The sequence below is a fragment of the Colobus angolensis genome, unplaced genomic scaffold (assembly GCF_000951035.1).
Source record: "Colobus angolensis palliatus isolate OR3802 unplaced genomic scaffold, Cang.pa_1.0 Scaffold142, whole genome shotgun sequence".
In the NCBI taxonomy this organism is placed as follows: domain Eukaryota; kingdom Metazoa; phylum Chordata; class Mammalia; order Primates; family Cercopithecidae; genus Colobus; species Colobus angolensis.
Window position 1 is genome coordinate 567,937 of NW_012114511.1, and position 11,301 is coordinate 579,237.

Below are 11,301 nucleotides of genomic sequence, written 5' to 3' on the forward strand. Positions count from 1 at the left end.
TGTGGTTTTTTGTTTTGTTTTTTGAGTATCTGTATAAGGCAGCTGGAAAAGAAGTTCAAGCTGGACACTCTTGAGTCCAGTCCTCATGTTTTCAGCCCACTGTTGCACCCAGATCATGTGGGTCAGGCCTGGGCTCATGGAATGAGTGTATCTCCCAGTAAGGAAGTCTGCTATCTGACAAAAACAGCGGAAGCTGAGAGCTCAAGGGATACAAAATAGATTGCACTTGAGGGTTAGGAAGGAGGCTACATCTGTGTGCCTATTTCCCCTGGCAAGCCTCTACATCGAAGAGCAGCAGAGGAGCCCTGTCGTGCCATTGAGCTGACAGTGCCACATATGCAAAGATAAAGCCATAGAGGCAGGACACTTAAGGGGCACCTCTCAGCCTGCCCTGTATCATCCACCGTCTTGAACAGGGAGACACCATGGCTCTGGGGCAGTTTTCCTCCATAAGAACTCGCTTGGAGATATTGCCCTTCTGTTTAATACCATCCTCTAGTCAAATAATTCATGAAGGTGGCATTCAGTCATATACTGTTTTCAGTTCTAAAAAAAAGTTGAAGTGATGGTAGTAAATTGTGGGCTAAAGACAGCTTAATAGCATACTGATGTGGCTTGTCTTCTCTTTCAAGCTTTGTCATTTCTAATTAAGGTTTAAATGGAGAAACTATCATTTTGTAGTTACCTGAGATTTTTTCAGTTCTAAAGTAAAAACAAAAAAAACAAACAAAAACCAACACGTTTAAAAATCCCTCCCCAAGTAACCAGCAGTCAGTTTGATCATTATGGAAGAGAATTCAGATGGCAATATATTTGCAACTGAGGAGAGAATAGCCAATCACACTTAATAAAACAGATCGTTTACACTTGGAATGTTCTGGAGTAAGTCGATATTCAGTGTCTACACTCAAATATCAATCTTCGATTTGGAAATTTGGCTTGACCACTGTAAAGTCTGGGAAGATGAAACGCCTAAATTCTGGGTTCCATAACTTTTCATCTGACAGCTGGTGGTGCCGAACCCCGTCCCCAATTACCTAGGTCATCTTTAAGGTCAATGTCAGCATTGGTAGGATTGATTATGGCCTCCACCTCAAAGCCGGCTAAATTACTGATTTCACTGTGAATAAGGTTCAGCTGCAAAGAAAAGCATGAGGTGGGAAATAACAGGAGAGCTGGGAAGTCTCAGAGAAGGAGCCTTGGGATACAGGTAAAGGGCAGTGGACACTCCAAGTGCACGAGGCACAAAAGGGAAGCAGGGAGTTGCTGGCTCAAATGAACCCACTTCAAACATAAGACTCAAATGCTGCTCGGGATGCGGGAGCAAGCAAACTAGAATGAATGTTCAGAGCATGTGGGTGATGCCTGGGGCAAAAGGAAGCACAAGCCACATTCGAGGAGGAGATCAACTTTCCTTTAAAGGGACTTGTGATCTGGGGGCCAAAGTAAGGCAGCTATCAGGACCTAGAATGAGTACTCATTGCTGAGGGTGGGGGCTGGTGTGACTGTCCTCATCCTTGAGTGCTGGGCTGGTGCTAACATCCTACCTGGCTTGGGCAAACACCTAAGGGCTCTGTCATTGTCTTCCAAGTGACTATGGGTCCTTAAGGCTGTCCCCATCACTGTGACTGCTGGCTGGCTTCCCTGCCCTGCTCAGGGTGGCAAGAAGTGAGAACAGTTTGTTGCTTAGTAACATCTAATTTACCTGTTCATTAGTCATGTAATGCTGAAGTTCCCTGGTGAAACCCAGGGGAGGAAAGTTCTCCAGCAAGACAATGTGTCTTTTAAATGGTTTTCACCTTGTTGGTCAGGTTGCTCTGAGACTCAATGGGTGGCTTATTGAGCATTTTCCTTAAGTGTTATATCCAACCAATGAATTTGTTCTTTCTGAAGAGCCACTGAATGGGTGTACCCCAGCCACTGTTATTCTGTTACAATGGCAACCCTGCATCTGAGTATTCGAGGAATCCCGAGTTTGAAATTCTGTCAGAGAGGCAAGGAGAATTAATGGGCCTAGGACTGCTATTCTGGGTCCTACTATTCCCCTTGCTTTTCTTTAGGTACAAGCACCTGCAGGAAAGCTTGCTTTTGCACATGCTCTCACAATGACATTGTTCACGCTTCAGTAACATAAATTCCTAACACCTGCAGACAACTGCAATGCCTGAGTAGCCCCAGCAGAACTGGTGCTCAAGACTACAACCTAGGCCAGAATAGTGGCTGCGGTCTGCAGGGTTTACCAGGGCATGAGGCTTTGTCCAGGAGCTCACCCAGGAGAGGGCTGTGCACAAGACACTTGGCAGGGAAGCTCCTGGCAACAGAGCAAGTTGCTGCATTTCTAAGGCCAAACATTTTGTTGAAAACAAAAGCAAACAAAAAACCTGGCACTCCAGAAGCATCGGAAATATAAACCCACATTTTTGATTGCCAGAAGCAGTCGGATTCTCAAAGAGGGATGTGCTTACACTAAGAGTCATCCTCTGGGAGGAAACCGTTGTGGAATTAAGTTTTGTCATACAGCCAAAGAAGAATTCTGGCCAGGGCAGTGGACTTCATTTTTGGTTAAAGACTCAGAGAAGAGGACCAAGTTTTATCCATGTGGACTTTCTGGGCTATTGCTCCTAGCACTACAGAGTGATTTAGAGGCCGCCCACACCCTTGAAGCTGAAGGAAGCCATGGGGGTGATCTCACAAAGCAAAGCTCTCAGCAGCTCAGGGCCCTGGCACCAGGTCAGAGGCACAGAAAAGAGCATGGGAGCTGGGGCCTGACTGCTGCCATCGGGGAGGAGGGGTGTGGGTGGGCACAGAGTGGGGGGCCTTAGGGTAAGGCAAGTGAACTCTCAGGATTTAGAATAAGGCTAAGGATTTTACTCTATTATTTAGTTCTGCATTTGACTCCAAGCAAATGCTATTTATAAAAACTCAAATTAAGCCAATATTCCCCCCACCACACACCACCAAAACACACCCCACACAGTGTGAAGAGGCAGGTTGGTGAGGAAGGCAGGCAAATGAGAAAAAGACTCGAGCTACTCAGTGTAATGTGGATGTGTATGCTTTTAAGGCATCTATAAATTCCTTTGTTTAAAACAATATATGTTCAATCCTTAAAATTCACACAATTTTTTCCAATTGTATAGATGCTTCTGGTGTTATATTCAGAAATGCTTCATTGGAAAAGTAGCTATTTTGGTGGGCTCTGCTTCAGCTAGCCAGGAAGACCCCCCCACTGGCCTGTATCTGACTCTCTCCTGGGGAGAACCACCTGCTCTGTCTAGGGGAATGGGATTTTCTGGGGGAAACCTGGCTTTGCTGAAGCAAGGGAACAGTTGTCAACAGAACTCAAGCTCATGGAGAATTCCCAGCTTCCGTTGGACTCACTACCTTCCCGTCTGACCAGAGGCAGCCCCACTCTTGGAAGTACAGACTACAGTACCTCAGGGAGCCACTACTACTCAGCATTGAGGATTTCCTGCCAACCAAGTGCTGTTTCACTCTTCACATCTGTGGATGAGGCTAGAGTTGTGATTTTCCAACTATGCTCTGCTATGCACTGGGGGTCAGCAGAAGTCCTTAGGGTATAAGGCTGAGCCACAAAAGTTTTGTTGCTATAAAATGTGTACAAACATGTATTTTTAAACAATCTTGACTAGAAAGTGTGTACTTGGGATGTGTGCATCAGGGGAAGAGAATGGGAAGGGGAGAAGACAAATTAATTCAAGTACTTTGGAAGGACACATGGGTAATCAGCTTGGCAGGTGGGCCAGTGGGCAGAAGCCAACAGCGAGATGATCATGAACGAAGACAGTAGCTCCACTGTACAGAAGAAAGCCCATGAGCATAGGGTGCAAATGGACCGGTACACATGTTTCTGGACAGGGTCCCACTGTCCAGTCACAAATGAATAAGCGAGATAGAGCCAAGACAGAGGTCCAGTCTTAGGAGGCCCCAGGGTCCCCTCCCACCAGCCAGGGTCAGATCCAATGGGGTTTATCAGCCAGAGGGATGTGTGTCCATCTGAAGTACACGGCAGAGAAGTGGTCCTTGTGGGTTAGGAAATCAGATTTCTGGGAACTGTAAAAATTCCCAAATTAGTCTGATTTTCTGGGAGGAATAGGGATCATTAATTGTTTCAGAATTTGAATAAGGTGACTGCTTCTTTGTACCATCATCGGGAAAGACAGAAAACTAAGTTTTAATCCACAGCATGAGGAATTTAAAGCAGCTATGAAGACTGTTAGCCACTGAGGAAAGTAACCATAGGGCACTGCCAGTTATAGAGCAGGAGAGGGTCCCACATGGCTGCGCAGTTGGCAGAAAGGGTCGTAGCCAAGGGACCTTCAAGATCCCTTCCAGCACTGGAATCTGATGATCCTAACCTCATTGGCTTTGGTGGGCCAGCTTCTGATACAAGCAGTACTCGAGTGGGGAGTCCGTGGAAACCCTTATTCTTTACTCATGGTATATGCTCATCAGAGTATAATCTCTTTGAAGGCAAGAGTGGGTGTGGCCCCCTAACCCTGAGTGCTGCACAGTGCCTAAGCCAGTGCTGGGGTTCCCTGGGCATGTAGAGTTAGAACTGAACATCAAACATCCTCAGATATAACTCAGATAAAATGACTGCCCCTGCCCGCTTTAAGGCATGGTTAATGGAAATGCCAGAGCTCAGAAATTGAGCCCTGGGCCTGGCTTGGATCTGAGGCGGCTCAGAGCCAAGCTGCCCTCGCCTGGATGGGAGGCTGGCCCCCACCATTTAGGGCAGGGCAGGAGGCGGTCTGTCGATGACGACAGGGAAGCAGTGCCTGGATGGACATGCAGACTGCCTGACCTGACCTACTTGGCTACAGGAAATAGTACATTCCTTCTCAGTTCTTTTAAAAAAATATTAGAAACCCAATTTTAGTTAATGAAAGTGATTGTTAAAGATAGTGCCTGAGTGGTATGTTAAATCTACCCTGTAACTGTCAGATGTTGGTGTGTCTCATTCTCTCATAATAGACAAGGAAGGAAGCCTGGCTGGTCTCATTTCCCTGTACTGACCACCTAAAGTGCAGTTATTTTCCCGTCCCCAAAGTTCACTTCAACGAGGGGAATGGGAAGGGCAGTGTCTTCCATAGGACCCTCCTGAATGCTGTGTCTTCCCTGGGGCACACTGCAGGGCTGGCTCCTGCCCTCACAGCTGTGCTGTGTGGTTCTCCCTGCACACATGCATGCCCAGCCTGGATTTCTCCAGAGGCCTTGGACCTGGCAGCAGAATCCAGTGTGTCCAGCTAGAAAGAGCCCCACAAAGATAAGGACATGGATAGACACTGCTGGATGGCTAGATGGCCGATAGCTGAGCCATTCCTTCATGGCTTTGTCAGTTTCCTAAACTATCTCAGAAGCCAGTCCTCAGCCATAGTGGGGAGAAGGGGTGAATGGTTTTTCTCCCTCACTGTTGCTTCAACTTCAAGAGCTCCCTTTCTCCTCACAGTTCTTCCAGCCCCCAGGAGAAGGGTGTGTGGATCAAAGGGAGAAAACCTATGGTACATTACGCCTGCCTTGAATGGCCTGCAAGCTGGGGTTGCCATCTGGATCATTTGGGAGGTAAGGAGACTCGTCACAGCCTCAGACTGCCTTCCCAACTCCTTCAAATAATACTGACTCTACCAAGGAAACTTAAAGCTTTTACTACCACTGACACATTAGACACATTAGAAATGTTTTTTCTGAAAACTGTAAAACCTCTGAAAAAAGGCTGCAAATCTTAGCTGAACACAAAACAAAAGCATTTAGTTGACTCAGATTCACAGCACTGATTTCCTTTTTAAAACAATTCAACAATTTGTGTGAACATTGGGCAAAATCAGTGAGTAACGGCTGTGATGACTCCTGAGACTTCAGTATGTGAAATACATCATTAACATCAATGGTCAGGCTCCTAAGCCTGGGCCATGCCTCCTGAGTAGCTTAGCAACCATGCCTTACAGGGCTGTAGCACGCACAATATCACCTTTCTCCATCCCAGCTTGCTTACAATCTTCAAGCACTGCTTTCAATGTCACAGATAGAAAAATGAGATTCACAGGACACAGGGTACCTATAGTCACCATTCTAAAGTACCCCTTTTGAAACATTTCCTAAACTCCAAGTCAAAGTTAATGTCTATAATATTTTAAACGTGCTTTTTGTAAAAACTGTGTCAGTTTCATGATTTTTGCCTTTTTTACACTATATGCCATGATTTTCACCTGACAGTAATAGCCAATAAAAAGCCAGAAAGTAATGCTTCAAAATAATGCTCTAATGTATCAACGCTCACTCCATCTCACGCTGCAGGGGTGTAGGGTTCCAGAAAGGGCAGTTGGAACCCTAGTTTCTAGCACTGGTGCTTAGGCTGACATAAGATGCTGCTTTACTTTGGAAACATGCCGTTTATTCTGCTGAGCAGTGTCTGCAGCACTAGATCTTTGGGTGCCTCTTCCTGGATATGTGAATCTTGGGTCATAAAGTCGCAAGCACATTCAACAGGAAGAGCAGTTTCTTGGTAGCTTGGTGTTTTGTTTTCACCACTACAAAGGGGGTGATATGGGAAAGAAGGCTAGGTGGTCTGTCTGGGTCTACATTCAACCCCTTCTCTTATGGCTCACCATTTTATACTGAGGGTTCCAGCTTAATCACTCCTTTCAAATTTTCCCTCCAAAAGTCAAGATAAGCACATTAGTTTCACTGTTAAGCTCACTGCTTTCATTCTCCATTTTTTTAAATAACATTAAATGATATGTTTGCAATGTATTATAGAGTATGAGTACTTTTCTATGGCTGTTTGTATCCTCATCCTACCAACCCTGAGTAGGGAACAGTCAGTATTAGCTAAAATTTTACTCTACTGTACTTTATTTTTATTCGTGTGACGCCTGACCCTGAGACCAGGTGTATCTGAAAAAGAAGAGTTATGTTGCTGAGAGCTGACATGTTTCTGGCTCTTGGGAGAAGCCAGCAAGATATCTGTGGCCTTTGCCCCCTCCCCTCCAGGGCTCACAAACAGAGCCCAGAGGAGGCCGCGATCCCATTTCTTTCAGAAGATCACAGCAACAAGAAGGGCATCTGCATTTTGCATGGACATTTTTACAGCCATATTTACTGCTACTTTGGAAATATTTTAGTTCATCCAGCAAGGCAGGTATGAGGAATTCTGATTTGAGGCTGCCTTTGGAGCGGCTGGCAGGAGGTAGCAAGAACGCAGGGAGGGGAGAGGCCAGGGTGGGAGTGCCTAAGGGCAGAGTGGGGAAAAGAGGTAGAAAGTGACCCCAGGGGCTGAACTGCTCTGTATTTCAAACGGAAACAATGTGGATGGGTCACATTAACTTTCAATACATTACCCAAGGAATATATTACAGGGGTGAAAGTAGACCCGGGCAGTTGTCTTAACTGCTGAGTCAAAATTTTTAAAGGAATGAAAAATATTTCAAACAAAAACTTTCAAAGCCCCAGACCTTAAGATGACAACTAGTGCTACTTTTTCTTTTGAAAAAATGCATACAAAATACAGAGAATGGTTAAAAATGTAAACAGTAATGGTTATTTTCTGGAACACAGAGTCCACCACAGGAATTGCATCATGAGAGAGAGTGCAATTAGTGACAGAAAGAGGGAAGGGGGGGGTAGGAGAAGAACTTGCAATGACGTGAGCAAGGGAACCGTGTCACTGTGATGCAAAAGAAATTGACAGTGAGGGTTTAAAAATGATGCAGCTTCAGATCCAAGTTTGTTACCACATTCAAACTAAACACAGATTAACTTGGAAGGTCAAATTCACTCCTTTAATTTTTTAAGTATAGGATTAAAAAATTAAGAAGACCTTAATTCTTTCTTCCCACCCCTTTTTTGGTGTCAATAAAGAAATATTAGTTAACTCTCATTCTCAGGTCTTAAAAGCCTTTGCATCATTTTTATTTTCAATAAAAGTGAATCATCTTTTACAAAACCATGGCGTCCTGGCAAAGTTGCATCACTGGGGCGGCTGAAAATATATTGCCCATGGTTAAAACAAACAAACAATTAGCTGGAAGAGTCATCTGGTGGTTCAGTGAAGAAACCCAGTGCACCCATCAGTACAGTCTGAAAACAATCCCCTGTAGAGCCCTGCATCAGACTTAAGGCTCTACCTTTAGTGCCCCCCAGGACAAGCAGGCTGCCGGCTAGATTGTTCACCTTCCACCACCAGGGCTTGACTTCTGCCTAGTTCCCTGGCTGGTGCTATCTGATGACCAGTTTATCCCACAGAAGCAGCTCCTCCTCCAGACTAACCAAGGGTCCCCATCTCCCACAGGAGCCTCCTGCCCTCTTCTTTTTTACCACTGTCTCCCTTCCCTAGCTGCCAGGCTCCTCCCTCAGCATTGTGGCCTCCCCAGCACTTAGCCCTCCCTGAGGCCACTCCCAAAGCTCATGGCGCACTCTGTCTACCCACAAGGCTGGGAGTGGCCCCCGGGACCCGCCCCAGCCTTCCAGTGGAGATGGCCTGTGCCCATCTGTCCCTTGGGTCCCTCGAGTAGACTGAGGCCGCGCATCTGCCTACCTTCTGGCCGAGGAAGAGGCTCTTGGTGGAGAGGACTGTGAAGCCGTCGGCAGGTGTGCCCTCAGTCGTGCTGTCGGCGCTGGCTGCCTTACTGACTTCACCCTGCTTCTTCTTGCACAGACAGAAGGGTCAGAATGTGGGCCACACAGACACAGGCATCCTAACAGAGAGGCAGCTCCCAAGCCTCACCCATAACACCCAAGGGGAAACAGGAAACTAAACCACAACCAGTTCTCAGCATTTCTCCAAGGGGGAGCTCTGACTCATTTTGAGGTACAAGAGTTCTATGGAGTGTGTTGTTATATTTTAATCACTTTATGATCTTAAAAAAAAAAAAAAGTCACTTAAAGGTAAAACTTCACTTTACAGTGATCATTTAGAATAGAATCATTTTCATAAATTCAGACCAAGTAAATGTCTCTTAATTAAGGATCTTCAAGTGTCTTTCCTTTCTAGATGTCTGCAATACTATTAAAGCTTAAGAGGAAAAACTGTTCTAGGTCACTAGTTCTCAAAAAGCAGACTAAGGACTATAACCCTCCAACCTTCCTGACTCCAGAAGGTCAGACTCGCTTCCACCCTCCTTCATTAAAGCCAGCGTTAGAGAAGGATGCATGTGGTGGCTGTGGTGAACCATCTGGTCTCCCTGGGGACCCCCTGACCCCAGTAGTGGGCATGGTTCTTGGTTTGGGCTTCAGCTTCTTCCTCAGCATCATTAAGACTGAAATATATATGCCCTGGAGTTCCCAAGGATCTTCTGAGAGAGGTACATGACATGGAAAGTTTAAGAAACCAGCTTTCCGATCGTCTGCTTCCTAACATTTTCCTACAACTGATCTGCCCTAATAAGGATCTACACCTGTGGTCAAGAATCCACACCAGAGCTCCTTTCATAACTACCCTCCTCTCACTTCCCAGAGTAAATATTAATATGGCACACCACTGTAGGAGTAGGGATGCACGTTTTTGGCATATTTCTATTAAGGACAAAGCCTGTATTAGAAATTGATACTCTGGCTAATTTGGAGATTTTCTGCATTAAAATAAATTGTAGAGTAAGGATAGTGAGAACATCATCGGTTTTCATTTAGACACTTCACCTTTCCCTTCCCCAAATTATTAACAAAAAGTACTTCACTTCTGAGGGAGGGTCTAGTGGGAGGAAATCCAGAAAGAAGGGGTGAGAAATACTACAGATGGCCATGCCTTCCTGAAGAATAAATCTGAATAAACTCAGGGCAAGGCCTGTGTCCTATCCATTTGCCTATTTAGGATTCAAATTCATTAATATGAGCATGAACATTTTTTACTTACAATGAAAAGTAAGGTCTAATTTTGCTAACGGCTTTTAACAACAAGGGCTTCTTTAGCAATTATGTTATATGGCAAACATTTTTCCCAAATTTAGTGAGCTAAATCTGAAGTTCCAAGGTTACACTATAAATGAGAGAAAAAGCATTTTATCAAGAAATATAGTACTGGCAAAGATACATTACAATTATCACTATTTTGATTTTCCTATTGTTTACCATTTGATGAGTGAAAGACAAACAGGTATAATCAACAACTATACGGTAAATCTTTGTGACACCCTTTTTGATATACTTTTCAGGAGCCAAGAATAGGAAAGGCTGCATAACAGACTTTCACAAGTCAGGTGTTTTTAATCCCGCTTTCAACAAAACTGAAGCAATACCTAATTGAGTTAATAGCTGATAGATCTTCAGAAAATAGACTGGTGAAGTTAACAGTAACGGAACAGCGTTGATTTCCTCACTGTGACCATGTGTACCACGGTTATGTAAGATGTTAACAATGGGGAAACTGGGTGAGGGATATTCGAGAACTATCTGTACTATCTTTGTAACCCTATGTAAATCTAATGCTATTCTAAAATAAAACGTTTATTAAAACAGATTGATGAGATTACACTATGTACTGCTGGCATATATCAAAGAGTTCAGAGGACTGAATGATGTTGCTGTAAGAAAACTGTTTCCATTTCAATTTTTTTTAGTGAAGATTTTCCACACATTCATATCTCGAAATATATAAAAATAGTGGGCTGAGCCCTGTTTCATTTCAACAATAAGTAATATTCAACTGAGGATACTTGAACTAGTTAGGGGGAAAAAATCCACCCAGCCCATTACAAGATGCTTTTCCAATAAAATTTTACCTTTTCCTTAACAGTTATTAGAATTTGTAATGCATTTGTCAGTTTGATCAATTGTATGTTATTAATAAATGTGCTAACTATCCAATCTTGTAGAATCTACTATTTAGCGCTTTTATAAAAGTAAAAAAAAAACTTTTTCAAGACTGAAATTTATATACATTATTTTTGTTGCAGAACTAAAAACAGAATAGAAATGTGTTACATTAAGATGAAAGTTTGTGGGGTAAGCAAAAGAGAAATAAGGAGAAAATAATGTAAACTTTCCAACTGTTAAAAATGGTCACAGGACATAAAAGTGATACTATTCTGAAGTTTGAACTCTTAAGTTTTGTATTTGGGTCCTGACTCCCCTAGCAGCATGACCTTGGGAAAACTGCTCCCTTTCCCTAAGCTTTAGATTCCTTATTTGGAACATAAGACTGGGTCTGGGAGTGGTGGCTCATGCCTGTAATCCCAAGACTTTTGGGGGCCAAGGCTGGAGGATACCAGCCTGGGTAACACAGCAAAACCCCATTGCTACCAAAAAGGGAAGGGAAAGGAAGGGAAGGGAAGGGAAGGGGAGGGG

The 11,301-nt window shown here is 44.1% G+C and overlaps 1 protein-coding gene across 7 annotated transcripts in view; it reads right to left on the bottom strand.

The window, feature by feature from the left end:
- Nucleotides 1–11,301, bottom strand: part of LOC105506940 (core histone macro-H2A.1) — a 66,773-nt gene that overhangs the window by 17,700 nt on the left and 37,772 nt on the right. For 3 of the 7 annotated variants that reach the window (XM_011935242.1, XM_011935244.1, XM_011935241.1), the window contains 2 exons: nucleotides 8,558–8,668; nucleotides 1,038–1,137 (listed from right to left, as the gene is read on the bottom strand). In XM_011935242.1, coding sequence (XP_011790632.1) covers nucleotides 1,038–1,137; nucleotides 8,558–8,668 — 211 coding nt within the window. The remainder of the gene's footprint in view (nucleotides 1–1,037; nucleotides 1,138–8,557; nucleotides 8,669–11,301) is intronic. The other 4 variants (XM_011935246.1, XM_011935245.1, XM_011935248.1 and 1 more) reach the window with 3 other exon arrangements.